Below are 17,254 nucleotides of genomic sequence, written 5' to 3'. Positions count from 1 at the left end.
CGCTAAGCGCTGTCCTGGAAGATACCAGGGAGTGTTAGATCTTTTGTTTTACATTTTCACAGTTCATGAATCAAATACCTCCTGTTTGGAGGCATTATGATTCATTTGCAGGGAATGGTTTGCCTCCTGGGAACACTGGTTCCTCTTCAGCAATTGATCCTCTGTAATAGCAGCTAATAGCAGCAGGGAAGGAGCCCTACAAACAGATATGCCTGCACAAGGGCAGCAACACTGCTGGACAAATATATCCATCCAGATTGGCTTAAGTGGTTAAAAAGAGAATACTTTGACATGGGTAAATGCATTTGTTTGCTTTTTTTTTTTTTTTTTTTTTTTTTTTTTTGTTGTTGTTGTTGTAAATGTAACACATTTGGCACAAGTTTCTCACTACAGTGAAGTAAGGTACTTTACCATATTTTTTAAGTGCGCACTGTTGCTTAAAGAGAGTCTGAAGCGAGAATAAATCTCGCTTCAGACCTCATAAATAGCAGGGGCACGTGTGCCCCTGCTAAAATGCCGCTATAGCGCGGCTTAACGGGGGTCCCTTCACCCCCAAATCCCCCTCGATACACCCGGGGAGCGCTTCCTGGTTGGGGCAGGGCTAACCGCCGCAGCCCTGCCCCACGCGCGTCTGTCAGCGCGTATCTCCGCCTCTCCCCCGCCCCTCTCAGTCTTCCTTCACTGAGAGGGGCAGGGGAGAGGCGGCGATGCGCCGCTGACAGACGCGACTGGAGGCAGGGCTGCAGCCATTAGCCCTGCCTCCAGGAAGCAATAAATCACGACCAAATCTGCGACCAAGTGTCGCAGTGGTCGTTTTGGGGGTAAGGGACCCCCGTTAAGCCGCGCTATAGTGGCGGTTTAGCAGGGGCACACGTGCCCCTGCTATTTATGAGCTCTGAAGCGAGATTTATTCTCGCTTCAGAGTCTCTTTGAAGGGACTCCGTAACAAAAATTGCATCCTGTTTTTTATCATCCTACAAGTTCCAAAAGCTATTCTAATGTGTTCTGGCTTACTGCAGCACTTTGTACTATCACAGTCTCTGTAATAAATCAACTTATCTCTCTCTTGTCAGACTTGTCAGCCTGTGTCTGGAAGGCTGCCAAGTTCTTCAGTGTTGTGGTTCTGCTATGAACTCCCCGTTCCAGGCCCCTCTATGCACACTGCCTGTGTGTTATTTAGATTAGAGCAGCTTCTCTTTTCTCTCTTATCTTTTACAAGCTGGATAAATCGTCCTCTGAGCTGACTGGGCTTTCACATAGTGAGGAATTACAGACAAGGACAAAGCTGTTTGCAGGAAGAAAAGAGCAGCCTGAAACTTCAGTGCATGAGAGATGCAGGGGGAAAGAAACACACAAATGATCTCTTGAGATTCAAAAGGAAGGCTGTATACAGCCTGCTTGTGTATGGATGTATTTTCTATGTGTGGACATACTGTACATCAACCTACTTCCTGTTTTGGTGGCCATTTTGTTTGTTTATAAACAAACTTTCAAAAACTGTTTTTAACCACTTTTAATGCGGCGAGGAGCGGCGAAATTGTGACAGAGGGTAATAGGAGATGTCCCCTAACGCACTGGTATGTTTACTTTTGTGTGATTTTAACAATACAGATTCTCTTTAAAGGACAACTGTAATGAAAGATATATGGAGGCCTGCCATATTTATTTCCTTTTATGCAAAAGCAGTTGCCTGGCTATCTTGCAGGTCCTCTGCCTCTAATACTTTTAGCCATAGACCCTGAACAAGCATGCAACAGATCAGGTGTTTCTGACATTGTTAGATCTGACAAGATTAGCTGCATGCTGGTTTCTGGTGTTGTTCAGACACTACTGCAGCCAAATAGGTCAGCAGGACTGCCAGATACCATATTTTCCAGAATATAAGACGCTCTGGAATATAAGACGCACCTAGGTTTAGAGGGCAAAAATCGGGGAAAAAATATATACAGTATATACTAAACCTGGTGCGTCCATGTTCCAGGAGCATCTTGTACATTTTCTCCCCATTGTCCTCCTGCGTCCACTGTGTCCCTTCCTGTTGTCCTGTGTGTGTCGTCCCCTCCTGCCACCCTGTGTGGTCCTCCTGCCCCATGTGTCCCCTCCTGTCCTGTGTGTCCCCTCCAGCTCCCCCTGTGTGTGTTTCCATGGTCCTCCAGTCCCTGTGTGTCCTCCTGTGTATGTCTGTGCCCCCTCCTGTACGTGTCCATGTCCACTCTAGTCCCCATGTCCACCCTGTCCTCCTCTCTGTTGCCTTGTCCCCTCCAGCCCCCCTTCCTCCTCCCCCGCATGTCTCATCTTCCCTTGGGTAACAATAATGGCAGAGCAACTCACCTTCCTATGTATACCAGCGCTGTGTGGTCCTCTGCCTCCAGCATGTCAGCGCTACCCCTACAAAAGGAAAGTTAGCCGCAGTGCGGCTCACCTACACAGCGGCGGCGATCTGCAGACATCTCGCATGCCACGCGGCTTCCTTTATTATTATTATTATTATTATTATTATTATTATTGATTTATATAGCGCAGGCATCTTCTGTGGTGCCATACAGGGTACAACAGTACAAAGTATACAATACAACAGTTGATACAAGACAAGAGGGTGTAACAGCTAAAGCCGTGAACAAATTAACTACATATTTTTCAAGGGGTGGGAGGTATTTATACTCATTACACAGCATTGTGAGACAAAAGGAAAGCGAGCCCTGGCCAAAAGGCCTTACAGTCTAAATGTTTAAGGTATAGGACAGTAGGTAAGGGAAACTGTGTGTGGAGTGGTAGAATTGGTGGTTAGTGGGCTCTAGTGACAGCTCCTGTTGATGACTCATCACCATTAGCCTTCACTAGAGGAAGCTGCGTGGAACACCAGATGTCTGCAGATCGCCGCCGCTGGGTAGGTGAGCCGGTATGCTGCTAACTTTTCTTTTGCAGGGGTAGTGCTGACATGCTGGAGGAGGAGGAGGATCACACAGTGGACCATACAGCGCTGGAATCCATAGGAAGGTGAGTCACTCTGCCGTAATTGTTACCAAGTGGGAGCGGAGACATGAGGGGGGGCAGGCGGACTACACAAGGGGACAAGGCAGGGAGTCCTCGACGTTGCGGCGTGTCAGCGATTCGTATTGGCGGGTGTTCTGAAGTCTGGGATTCCCTGTCTTTGGAAGATGCGGGAACTTTTTCTCCCCATTTTTGGGGAGAAAAAGTGTGTCTTATGTTCTGAAAAAATATGGTAACTGGTATTGTTTACAAGGAAATAAATATGGCAGCCTCCATGTACCTCTCACTTCAGTTGTCCTTTTAGGCCTCTTTCACAGAGGGACGTTGCGTTTGATGCGACGTTAGACACACAACGTGCCCCTAACGCAAGGCGCATGTAGGTTATGAAACTGGATGTTATTTTGCACTGCGTTATGTGTCCCTTGGTGCGCCGTTTTCATTGCTTACTGATGGGATGGAACGAAAACGGCGCATGCGTTACATTTAACAAAAAAAATTACTGAGCATGTGCAAGACACATAACACAGCACATGTATTGCTAAACGCACAGCATGCAGCACTTTCTAAATATTGCTACACGTTACACACAACACAATGTGTGCACTGTGAATGTCGCACAGACTTTGTATTGCTGTGCGTTACTCTGCGTTATAATTTTTTATAAAGTGCGACTTTAACGTCCCACTGTGAAAGAGGCCTTAAGGGCCCTTTTTCACCAGCGCGTTTGCGCTGGCTGAATCGCAAAAACGCAAACCGCTAGCGATTTTACAATCGCTACGGTTTGCTTTTTAACATAGGAATCGCGGTAGGTCATTTCCACTACCGCGATTCATTTTTTACGGGAACGCGAACGCGTGGCGGAGCGATATTTGCCGCGATTTTGCTATGCAGTGCATAGCATAGCAAAATCGCGGCCGCAAACGTTGGGGAATCGCCGGTAATTGCGATTCAGCAATCGCTAGCGTTCAGCGTGAACGCTAGCGACTGCTAGTGGAAAAGGGCCCTAAGGGCCCTTTTCCACTAGGGCGTGTGCGACTGCTTAATCGCAAAACCGCAAACCGCTAGTGATTTTAAAATCGCTACGGTTTGCTTTTTAACATAGGAATCGCGGTAGGTAATTTCCACTACCGCGATTCGTTTTTTACTTGATCGCGATCGCGCCGCGGAGCGACTCTTGCCGCGATTTTGCTATGTAGTGCATAGCATAGCAAAATCGCGGCCGCAAACGTCGGGAAATCGCCGGTAAATTTTTAGCTTTTTCGATTCAGCAATCGCTAGCGTTCAGCGTGAATGCTAGCGATTGCTAGTGGAAAAGGGCCCTGAAGGGCATCTGACTCAAGCAAGACTACTTAAAGTAAGCACAAAGGTATGTTCATGCTGGATCCAAATACCTCTGAGCATTGTTCATTCCTCTCACGGTGTACAGGTGCCTGGTGACAATGAAGAGAAGACTCAGAAAGAGGTAGAATGGTGAGGGTACGCTCTGCTGCAATACTCTGCACAGCCCTGCGGACGCTCATAAATGGAGACCTGTAAAGGACCGCACCCACAACACTATTTTTGCTGTGATTTTTTTTTTCCCCAAGCCCCAAGTGATTGTCTCAGCAGTGGTGGTTCCCTGGGAAGCCCGCACAAAGTGCCAAAATAGTTTCAACTCTCGTTTTGTACCCTTATTGTATGTACCTGCAGTAAGAAGGTGGATGGATCGGGTAACGCTCATTTGTCGGGTCATGCTGCCGTGGGTTCCCCAATCCATCTCCTGGTGATTATGTACCTTATGGTGCCCATACATGGTACAATTTTTTCATCCAATCTTACCATTTCTATGTAATATAAAGGAACTGCCTAAATTATCCTTTCAGTATAATCACTTAATTTATCTTTATACTACATAGAAATGGTAAGATTGTATGAAAAAATTGTACCATGTATGGGCACCATTAAAGAGACTCTGTAGTCTTGTTTTTTCCCCCCTGCTTTTCTCATATAACCCTTTTCAGCATGAATGCCCCACTTGAATCGCTGCATCCCCGCGGCAGATGGGTGATTTACTGCTGTGTAATAGCCCTGCAAAGCTTTGGGGCTCGCAGGGCTTCACTTCCTCAAAGAAGCACAGCTTTAGGCTGTAGCTCTGCCTCCTCCGCAGTCAATCTCTGCGGATCGCCGCCTCTCCCCGCCCCCTCAGTCTTCTTTCACTGAGAGGGGTGGAGAGGAGGCGGAGACCCGCAGAGGATTGATTGTGGAGAGGCTGAGCTACAGCTCAAAGCTCAGTCTCTCCAGGGCAGCACAATGTGCGACCAGCAAAGTCGTAGAACTTTGCTGGTCTATTACACAGCAATAAATCACCCATCTGCCACGGGGATGCAGCAGTTCAAGTGGGGCATGCATGCTGAAAAGTATTATTTGAGAAAAGCAGTTAAAAAACAAGACTTCAGAGTCTCTTTAAAGAGAAACTCCATCCAAGAATTGAACTTTAGCCCAATCAGTAGCTGATACCCCCTTTTTACATGAGAAATGACTGAAACTCTGAGAACAGTGGTACTCCTGGCAGTTTCCTGTCTATGAACCTTGTTGCATTGTGGGAAATAGCTGTTTACAGCTGTTTCCAACTGCCAAAAAAGTATGCAGCAGCTACATCACCTGCCAACAGTAAAAATGTCACCATGTAATAAATGTCAGAATGTAAATCAGGGATTTAAAAGATTTTACAATGGGCAAACACTGACTAAATCATTTATACATAATTATTGTAAAAATGAAGCACTTTTTTATTACATTATTTTCTCTGGAGTTCCTCTTTAAGGCCTAGCAGGGGGAGGCGGCTCCACGGATTTCCAGTATCCTGAAATGTATTGGAAATCTGTGCAGTGTGTGGGCAGGTAGTAGATCCCGATTGGATCCCATTCGGAGAGAGGGATCCATATGATGGTAAAATCTAATGGCCATTGATTAATGTATGGGCTCCTTTACTCCTGCAGTAAGGTGGGCGTTTCTAGACAAACTTATAGCGACAGCACTACACACAGCACTGTTGGTAAGGTTGCAACAACTCTTTTTCTGAGATGGTTGCAAATTGAAATGCAAAGATAATTTTTTAATAACCTCAAATTACATGAATATTGTACATCACTGCTAACACTAACTTAAAGAGGAACCCAAGATTAAACTTCATCCCAGTCAGTAGCTGATACCCCCTTTCCCACAGGAAATGTTTATCTTTTCTCTAATAAATCATAAGGGGGGGTCTGTGTGACTGATATTGTGGTAAAACCCCTCCCACGGTGTGATGTCATGACCATGGCCCTGACAATTTGCTGTCTGATAACCTTGTTGCATTGTGAGAAATTACGGCTTTTTCTTCAACTGCTAAGCAAGCAGTATCTCGATATGTGCAGAGAACTCTAACGAATGTTCCCTACAGATCACCTGGAAAACTAAAGATGTCAACATCAGTTATTAATTTCAGAATGTAAATCAGGGAACTGACAAAATACAGTAATTCATAAATGAATATTGTAAAAAAATAAGCAATTTTATTGATTGTTGTTTTTACTACAGTTCCTCTTTAACATGCATTTACTTTGCAGGTGAAACAATTGCACAGCTGACAGATCTGAGTATAGTGGAACATCCTGATCCCGATGGTCGCATTACCATATTTTCTGATAAGACCGGAGTGGTAAAAGCTGCTAGACTTCTTCTTTCTTCAGTTACAAAGGTGCTGGTGTTGGCAGACAGAATAGTCGTTAAACAAATTATCACTTCCAGAAACAAGGTACTTAAATGTATTGTTAATGGTTTTAGTCCATTTGCAGAAAAGAGATGTGTTTCTGCAGCTTTATCAATGACATCAGAATATATTTTCTGTGAGTAAACAGTTACTGCTTGCCAGCACAGCAATTATCTTCTGAAATTAGTGTTACAATTCTTATGTCAAGAATTTGTTGGTTTGACAGTAATACCATGAGATCAGTATTCCTGCAGTTCATAACTGCAGCATAGTTAGAAGTATTTGTTAAGGCTGGTAAATAGAATGTTGTACCTTTTATGTGTTACTTAAAAAAAAAAAGTGCTTTCTTAAAACAGAAAGAATTTGCAATAATTCAGGTTGGAGTGAGCTTGAGATGTCTCCCAGGGCATCACTGCTGAATATATGCAAATTAACCACTGTTACCTTTAGAAGCTAAACACACTACCAGAACCGCTGGAATGCAATGATGTGTCAGTTTGTTAATTTGTACAGAGCCAGAATAATCCAACATGCATACAGACTGTTTCGGATTGTTTTATCCTCATCAGTGCATGGCATGGATTAATTTGACTCTATGCAGTAGGGCTTCTAACACCGAGAGGTACAGACTAACCAGCAAGCTCATGGTGATCCAGAACTCATTGGGGTGTGTAAGGGACTACAATGGTCCTAAAAGCCCCCTTACTAAAATGCTAAGAAAAACAAAAATGTGCTTTCTTAAAACTGAAAGAATTTGCGATAATTCAGGTTGGAGTGAGCTTGATTTTTATGTGTTACTTCTAAGCAGCAAAATCAGTGTGACTTGCCCATACATGGTACAATAAAGTTATTTGATTTTTCCTGTTTATTTGACCCAAGTGATTGAATATTTTTTTTTCAGTTGAGACAAAACGAATAATTATTCCGTCTTTCAATAAAAATCTGATCTAATGTGTTGGAAAAATCAGAAAAATTTGATATTATTGAAAAATGTATCATAAGTATATGGTATATTGGTTCGGGTTTTTCTGGTTATTCAATCGATTGGGAAAAATAGATCAGATTTCTCCGGTTAAACAAAAATACAAAAAAATGTAATAGTGTATGACCATCTAAAGAAAGTGCTGGTATATTTGTACTTGAATATGCTTAAAATATGACCCATATCATTTTCTGTATACCTTCATTTTTTTTTTTACCCATTTTTAAGATGAGATATGTGGTGAATGAGCTGTAGTGTGTGCTGATCTTTTTGAGGCTTCTTTTAGGCCTCTTTCGCAGTAGGACGGTGTGTTTGATGCGACGTTAAGGTCGCACAACTTGCCCCTAATGCAACGCATTAGGAGTATAGCTTGAACGTTATAGTATATTTTTTTTTTTTTTTTTTTTTTTTTTTTTTTTTTTTTTGGATTTTCTGTTTCAAAATTTTATTGAAAGTTTTCCATTTAACATTATATAAATTAGCGCAAGCAAGACTTGCAGATCACAACAGTTAAGTCAGGATACAACAGTGGGTAGCTGTGATACAATTAAATTCTCGATATTTCCATCTTCTGCTAGACTCGTTTACTCTATTGATCACGTCCTGACTTTATTCTGAAGAGTGGGCCGAAGCCCCAACACAAAACGTACAAAGCACATACAAAAATAGTATATTCTTTAGCCCTCCATTTGGTGTGCCGTTTTCGTTGCACAGTAATGGAACGAAAACGGCACATGCGTTACATTAAAAAAAAAAAAAAAAAAAAAATTACTGAGCATGTGCAACACACACAACACAGCAAATGTATTGCTAAACGCACAGCATGCAGCACTACGCATTGTGTGCACTGTGAATGTTGCACAAACTTAATATGGCTGTGGGTTAGTCTGCGTTAAAACATTTTCTAACGTGCGACTTTAACCACTTGAGGACCGTGGGCTTTACCCCCCTTAAGGACCAGAGCCTTTTTCTCCATTCCGACCACTGCAGCTTTCACGGTTTATTGCTCGCTCATACAACCTACCACCTAAATGGATTTTGGCTCCTTTTCTTGTCACTAATAAAGCTTTCTTTTGGTGCTATTTGATTGCTGCTGCCATTTTTATTTTTTATTATATTCATCAAAAAAGACATGAATTTTGTCAGAAAAATGATTTTTTTAACTTTCTGTGCTGACATTTTTCAAATAAAGTAAAATTTCTGTATACATGCAGTGCGTGTGGACAAACATGTTTTTGATTAAAAAAAACCCATTCAGCCTATATTTATTGGTTTGGGTAAAAGTTATAGCGTTTACAAACTATGGTGCAAAAAGTGAATTTTCCCATTTTCAAGCATCTCTGACTATTCTGAACACCTGTCATGTTTCATGAGGGGCTAAAATTCCAGGATAGTATAAATACCCCCCAAATGACCCCATTTTGGAAAGAAGACATCCCAAAGTATTCACTGAGAGGCATAGTGAGTTCATAGAAGATATTATTTTTTGTCACAAGTTAGCGGAAAATGACACTTTGTGACAAAAAAAAAAAAAAAAAAAGTTTCTTCTAACTTGCGACAAAAAAAAATGAAATCTGCCATGGACTCACCATGCCCCTCTCTGAATACCTTGAAGTGCCTACTTTCCAAAATGAGGTCATTTGTGGGGTGTGTTTACTGTCCTGGCATTTTGGGGGGTGCTAAATTGTAAGCACCCCTGTAAAGCCTAAAGGTGCTCATTGGACTTTGGACCCCTTAGCGCAGTTAGGCTGCAAAAAAGTGCCACTAGTGGTATTGTCGTACTCAGGAGAAGTAGTATAATGTGTTTTGGGGTGTATTTTTACACATACCCATGCTGGGTGGGAGAAAAATCTCTGTAAATGACAATTGTTTGTTTGTTTTTTTTACACACAATTGTCCATTTACAGAGAGTATTCACAGGTCATTTTGAGGCATTTGTTTTCTAGACTACTCCTCACGGTTTAGGGCCCCTAAAATGCCAGGGCAGTATAGGAACCCCACAAGTGACCCCATTTTAGAAAGAAGACACCCCAAGGTATTCCGTTAGGTGTATGGCGAGTTCATAGAAGATTTTACTTTTTGTCACAAGTTAGTGAAAAATGACACTTTGTGAAAAAAAAAAACTAATAAAAATCAATTTCCGCTAACTTTTGACAAAAAATAAAATCTTCTATGAACTCGTCATACACCTAACAGAATACCTTGGGGTGTCTTTTTTCTAAAATGGGGTCACTTGTGGGGTTCCTATACCGCCCTGGCATTTTACGGGCCCAAAACCGTGAGTAGTCTGGAAACCAAATGTCTCAAAATGACTGTTCAGGGGTATAAGCATCTGCAAGTTTTGATGACAGGTGGTCTATGAGGGGGCGAATTTTGTGGAACCGGTCATAAGCAGGGTGGCCTTTTAGATGACAGGTTGTATTGGGCCTGATCTGATGAATAGGAGTGCTAGGGGGGTGACAGGAGGTGATTGATGGGTGTCTCAGGGGGTGGTTAAAGGGGAAAATAGATGCAATCAATGCACTGGGGAGGTGATCGGAAGGGGATCTGAGGGTTTGGCCGAGTGATCAGGAGCCCACACGGGGCAAATTAGGGCCTGATCTGATGGGTAGGTGTGCTAGGGGGTGACAGGAGGTGATTGATGGGTGTCTCAAGGTGTGATTAGAGAGGGGAATAGATGCAAGCAATGCACTGGCGAGGTGATCAGGGCTGGGGTCTGAGGGTGTGGGCGAGTGATTGAGTGCCCTAGGGGCAGATAGGGGTCTAATCTGATGGGTAGCAGTGACAGGGGGTGATTGATGGGTAATTAGTGAGTGTTTAGGGTAGAGAACAGATGTAAACACCACACTTGGGAGGTGATCTGACGTCGGATCTGCGGGCGATCTATTGGTGTGGGTGGGTGATCAGATTGCCCACAAGGGGCAGGTTAGGGGCTGATTGATGGGTGGCAGTGACAGGGGGTGATTGATGGGTGGCAGTGACAGGGGGTGATTGATGGGTGATTGACACGTGATCAGTGGGTTATTACAGGGAAGCACAGATGTAAATATTGCACTGGCGAATTGATAACGGGGGGTCTGAGGGCAATCTGAGCGTGTAGGTGGGTGATTGGGTGCCCGCAAGGGGCAGATTAGGGTCTGATCTGATGGGTAACAGTGATAGGGGGTGATTGATGGGTGATTGATGGGTAATTAGTGGGTGTTTAGGGTAGAGAACAGATGTAAACACTGCACTTGGGAGGTGATCTGACGTCGGATCTGCGGACGATCTATTGGTGTGGGTGGGTGATCAGATTGCCCGCAAGGGGCAGGCTAGGGGCTGATTGATGGGTGGCAGTGACAGGGGGTGATTGATGGGTGATTGACAGGTGATCAGGGGGGATAGATGTATACAGTTCACGGGGGGGGGGGGGGTCTGGGGAGAATCTGAGGGGTGGGGGGGTGATCAGGAGTCCCCAGGGTGCAGTTAGGGACCTAATAAAAAAAATAGCGTTGACAGATAGTGACAGGGAGTGATTGATGGGTGATTAGGGGGGTGATTGGGTGCAAACAGGGGTCTGGGGGGTGGGCAGGGGGGGGTCTGAGTGGTGCTGTGGGCGATCAGGGGGCAGGGGGGGGAAATCAGTGTGCTTGGGTGCAGACTAGGGTGGCTGCAGCCTGCCCTGGTGGTCCCTCGGACACTGGGACCACCAGGGCAGGAGGCAGCCTGTATAATACACTTTGTAAACATTACAAAGTGTATTATACACTTTGTATGCGGTGATCCGGTTGCTAGTAACCCGCCAGCGCTTCCGAACGGCCGGCGGGTTACAGCGCGAGGGGGGCAGAGCCAGTCCCCGGTGGCCGACCGCGTCACGAATGACACGATCGCGCCGCCCATGCCCGTAAAAGGACCGACGCCTCTGTGCATGCGGCGGTCCTTGCGGGGTCCATTTCCCGGCCGCCTCTGTGCGTTGGGCGGTCGGGAAGTGGTTAACATCGCACTGTGATAGAGGCCTTACACTGCAAAATGCAATTCCGGTTTGCGATTTCTATTTGTAGTTTTCACTGGATGGTAGCAACACAAGAAGAAAAAAATGCAGCATGTAAGACTTTTTTTTCACACTACTCTTATACTGAAAATCACAATTCCGATTTCCAATTCAGAATAGCGATTTTTACTGGAAACTAGCAACACAAGAAGAAAATCACAGAAAAGAACGCAGCACGCAGGACTTTTTTTTTTTTTTTTTTTAATTGCTTATAGACTCTGAAGTCTCATAAAATGCCACTTTTTATGTAACCGTTACCCTCAGCAGTATCGCCCTAACTAAAACGCTGCATCCCCGCGGCAAATTGCTGGTTTTAAACACCCCAAATACCGGGGCAAAAATCCATGACTTTCAAAGTCGTGGATTTTGCTGCCCGGGGAGGCAGAGCTTTGAGCTGCAGCTCTGTCTCCATTCACGTCAGTCCCCCCAGATCTCCGCCTCTCCCTGCCCCTCTGTCTTCCTTCACTTATAGGGGCCGGGGAGAGGCAGGGATCAGCGGGGATTGACACGCATGGAGGCAGAGCTACAGTCCAAAGCTCTGCCTCCCATAAGGAAGGCCTCCCCGCATTTTCCCACAGGGATTTGGGGGGTTTAAAACCAGCGATCTGCCACGGGATGCAGCGTTTTAGTTTAGGGCGATACTGCTGAAGGTAACTGTTACATAAAAAGTGGCATTTTATGAGACTTCAGTGTCTCTTTAAAAGATCGGAATCGCATGTAAAATTGCATCATAATGTAAAATTGCAGTTCCGATTTGCAATTCCGATTTGTGGTTTTCACTGGATGCTAGTAACAGAAGAAGAAAAATTTAGGAAAAAAAACGCAGCATGCGGGACTTGTTTGATCGCATGTAAAACTGAATCAGAATCGCATGTAGTGTAAAAGAACCCTTAATGTGAAAATGAAAAATCATGCATGGTAAAGAGGAGTGTAACTGCAATAGAGCGCCAGGGAGAAAAAAACATCCACAATGTTTCAGGGACAAGTGTTTTCTATTTTTCTTATAAATGTAGTTTCTAGCAGTCAAGCACATTTGAAATGACTGCTGAATTATTTTTTAAAAATTATAATGTTTACAGTTTGCAGAAATGCTTTTAGGAAGTAGGTGGTTGACATGCTTAGAACATTAATCAATGCAGCAGAGCCACAGAAGGCCAGTAAAGTAAGCTTCAGGGAATTCTAAAGAAGATGTCTGTGCATAGAACAGATTAGCTGTGGTTTTCTGCTTTTAGAGATGGATTCCACAAATCAAAGTTTGTACCTAAAATGGTCACAAAACATAATCCCATTATGTCAACGAAGGTTCTTATTTATCCAGGTCATGTTTTGTCTATTGAAAGTAAGATTTAGCAGGACTGGGAAATCTTGAAAATATTTTACTGCCTGTCTTCCTCACACCAAATGACTAGGAAGACTGAATTTCCACAGTATTTACAGTAGCGAGAAAAATAAAGGCCTTTCAAATCTAAGGTTTTGCTTATGACGACCTGATCAAAAATCTTAGCAGGTCCTATTGCACAGTATTATTATTTTACAAAAACGAGGTCGAAATGCAGAAGAGTGTGAACATTTAAATACACCCTTACCAAGTCTGTGGAAATTAGAGGAAACCTGAAGGGAGAAAAGTGGCCTAAATGGGTATTTACCTTAGTAGACTGAAGCTGCCCCCCCCCCCCCCCTTTGCTTCTACCGATCCAGCGAAGGGAGCACCAGAACCTATTCGAACCTTTGCAAAGAGTGCTCCCATCAATGAACGAGCGCAGCTGCACTGGGCAGGCGAAGGACACCTTGCACCTCACACTAGTACTGAGCTGCTCAGAGAAAAACTCAGAGAAGCTGAGCCCAAGTGGATCCATGCTCTACTCCAGTTGTGAGGCTTCCAGTGCAGTGCGGGCCATGCTTGTTCACAGACAAGAGTGCAGCTGCAAATTTCCATGGGGTCTTGGCGGCCAGCGGGGGTCTGAAGGAGGATGTGGGGAAGGAAGCCTCTGGAGGATCAAGGCAAGTATATCTTTTTTTTTTTTTTTTTTTCTACTTTTGTACTCACGGGTTTTCTTTAGGAATGTAACACCTCAGACTCTACAAACCTTACTTAGCATGTTAATGTTCATGACGTACAATAAGAAAATTACTTGGGGCTCTTTTGCATGTTGCCAGTAGATAAATGGTCAGTAACATGCTAAACATTCCAACTTGCATACACATTGAATGCATCTTGGGATAAGGCCAATCGGTATCAACAGCAAGTGAATTGATTAGCCCAATTCTAAATGCTCTAATAGGAAAGGAGGCTAAGAGGAAGATCATGCGTCTGTGTGGGATTCCTATGGGCACTCCGGTTTCCTCCCACATCCCAAATATATAGAGATAAGTTAATTGGCTTCCCCATAAATTATTCCTAGACTATGATACATAAACTTCACGATACATGCATAGACATATCACTATGGTAGGGATTAGATTGTGAGCCCCTCTGAGGGACAGTTAAAGGATACCAGAGCCAAAGTAAATAGGTAAAAATGGGGGGAGCAGACATGTAGTGGAAGCTGTCATGATGCCCACCACTCCCTCTGGTCTCCTCTCTGCCCATCCGATCCGACTTAAATGCCCCTCGGCAGCCTCTTCCAAGTCGGCCGGGTCAGGCATCTGTGCGCAGGCCTGGCTGTGCGTCCTACATTACACGTCCGTGGCCAGGAGTGTGATGTAGGACGCCCATAGCAGGGCCTGCGCATGCGCACTGATGCCCAAGATGGCCAACCTGGAAGAGGCTGCTGGGGGACATTTAGGTAGGATCGGAGGGGCAGAGAGGAGAATAGGCGGGGGAGGGGGGGAAGCAGTGGGCATCAGGACAGCTTCCTCTACATGCCTGCTCCTCTTTTTTTTCCCCTATACACTTGGGCTCTGGTATCCTTTAAGTGACAAGACAATATACTCTGTACATCACTGCGGAAGATGCCGGTGCTATACAGATACTTAATATGTTAAATTCTGTTTTATGGTCTGGGAAGACTAGTGACTGTGCCTGAATGTGGATGATTGATTTTCTTGTACAGACATACTTGCTAAAGACTTTCTCCACCATCCCTTTAAAATGAGGAATCCAATTAGATTAACAGTGAAATGTCTTCTAGATTGTTTCACAACATTATTATAGCATGTGCCCCAGCCATGGAACTGCATAGACAACCAACAGCAGAAGGAAATGGCAGCGCTTCCAAACAGACGCTGCACCTGAATTGACTACCTGCACAAGTATGCAGAGCTCGACTAACGGGCAGGTTACACACCTTGCATTCAAAACAGGTACAGTAAAGGGGGCGTTAGCTTCAGCATAAGTTGTGCACAAATTATCCCTAATAGACTCTCCTACGGCGGTGACGTGCCCCAACAGGAGAGAAACTAACCACTAATCTAGCAGTGAAACATATCAAAACGTGAAGCATGTTCAAACAATGAAAATTGTCCAAAAGACAACCAACAGGTGACCACTCTTGCTGCAAATACTGCATTAGTGCAATATAACAAAAGACTTTAAATAACAATATATATATATACAGCCAGGTATGCAGTGCATAAAGAGGAGGCAAAATACAGGGTTAAAGATGCCAGGTCAAACCAAATCCAATATCAAAACAGCACAAAATCAGTAAACAGGAGGACAGGTCAAAGACAGCCAGGGATCAATACCAGGAGAGCAAGACAGGTCAGGTACAGATGTAAGGAATGCAGAGGCAGAGGACAGAAGCACTCTGCAAACTGCCATAACATTGTTTAGCTTCACTGAGTGGAAGTTCAGTCCTTAAAGTGGTATGAAACCCAGTATTTCGTGTTCGCTCTAAAATATTTACAGCATAAAATCTACTACAAAAAATAAATTGTAGCAGAGCAGCATTCAAACAGGTAAACATGGCACTTTGTTCTTCAGTGGAAAGCCGCTTGCTTCAGTGGGTAGCTTCTGGCCGCTCCCGAAACGGTGATATTATAATTTGTTTAAATTCCTTTGTCAGATACATTGGTAACAGCTAGCAGCATAGAGAGGTGAGAAATTATCAGTAGATAGAGTTTAATATACAGTATAAATACAGCAGCTATGCAATAAAATGCAATGGCAGCTTCCATAGCAGATACACTGTACTTTGGGAATTTGTAATTTGTAGACAGACAATATTGTGCACAAAAGCAAATATGGTAACTGTATGAGTAATAGAAAGTAGAAAAACACATTTTTATTAAATGTAATGTCAGCATTTTATTCCACTTTAAATAGTAGAACATATGTGTGTCTGCTAATTGCTGCTGAGTAGGCTGAAAATGGTGAAAGGACATCTGCTGGTAGGGGGTAGAAGTGCAGACTACTTGTAACTCTGGTACCAGCTGCAGGTGAAGGAAGTAACTGCAAGTCAATTGTTCCATGAACAGTGTCATTGGCATGTAAGGCAAGGAATACCGCAGATTGCAACAGCCCCTTATAAATGATTATTTACCATGTATCTCCTGGCGTGGGTACCATATTATCTGATATTTGATATGAGTACTCCATAGTTCTGTATTAATGCTTTTCAATTATTCCCTTATGTTTTAGCCAGCTAAAACACTTATTCAGTTTTGTTAATACAGGTAGGTAGTCCCCGGTTTACGAACGAGATGGGGACAGTAGGCTCGTTCTTACCCTGAATCTGTTCTTAAGTTGGAACATTGTGCCATCTATGTCCCTTGTACCTCCTCTGTGCCTCCTGTGTCCGCCTCTGTCACCTCTGCCCTCTGCTGCTTATACAAGTTTAAAAGCTATTTTTTCTTAGAATTTTTTAAAATTGATTTTCTCAAAAACTACAAGTCCAATTTGACATTTTTTTTTTTTACTTGATCCCATGGAAACACAGAATCCATGACGTTTGTATTGGCAGGTCGTTCGTAAGTTAGGAACTACCTGTGTATCATTTGGTGTTTTTAAATCTCAACAGTTTAACTACCGCTTGGGGTACTCATACCACATGTTGAGAGCATATTATTATTATTATTATTATTATTTATTAGATTTATATAACGCCAACATATTATGCAGCGCTGTACAATAAATAGGATTACAGACAATGATAACAGGGGTGACAGAACAATACAGGTATTAGACAATAGATACAACAATACCGGTAATAGCAATAAGATGCACAACACAATGCAGATAGCAGTAGTACAATGCCAGATCATAAACTGGAGTGGTAGTGGTAAAAATTACAAGTTCCAAATTCTGGGCACACAGTCAAGTATGATACACAAGGGGAGAGGGCCCTGCCAAAGGCTTACAATCTAGAGAGAGGGGTTGGTGACATGAAAGGGGGGGGCGCAACAAGAAGTTCTTCGCAGAGAGGATTAGGGCAGTGTTGAGTTGATGTAGGCCTCCTTGAAGAAGTGAGTTTTGAGTGCTTTTTTGAAGGTGTTGAAGGTTGGAGCGAGCCTGATGGGCAGTGGGAGTGATTTCCACAGGATGGGGGCAGCTCTAGTGAAGTCCTGCAGTGCGAGATGC

General features: G+C 43.7%; 1 protein-coding gene across 5 annotated transcripts in view; it reads left to right on the top strand.

Moving 5' to 3' along the window:
• Positions 1-17,254, top strand: part of CTNNAL1 (catenin alpha like 1) — a 285,190-nt gene that overhangs the window by 146,407 nt on the left and 121,529 nt on the right. For all 5 annotated transcript variants that reach the window (XM_068236706.1, XM_068236703.1, XM_068236704.1 and 2 more), the window contains one exon: positions 6,579-6,766. In XM_068236706.1, the coding sequence (XP_068092807.1) occupies positions 6,579-6,766 (188 nt within the window). The remainder of the gene's footprint in view (positions 1-6,578; positions 6,767-17,254) is intronic.

This window comes from Hyperolius riggenbachi, chromosome 5, assembly GCF_040937935.1.
Source record: "Hyperolius riggenbachi isolate aHypRig1 chromosome 5, aHypRig1.pri, whole genome shotgun sequence".
NCBI lineage: Eukaryota > Metazoa > Chordata > Amphibia > Anura > Hyperoliidae > Hyperolius > Hyperolius riggenbachi.
The sequence above is the reverse complement of the archived record's forward strand: the minus strand, read 5'-3'. Positions and strand labels throughout refer to the sequence as shown.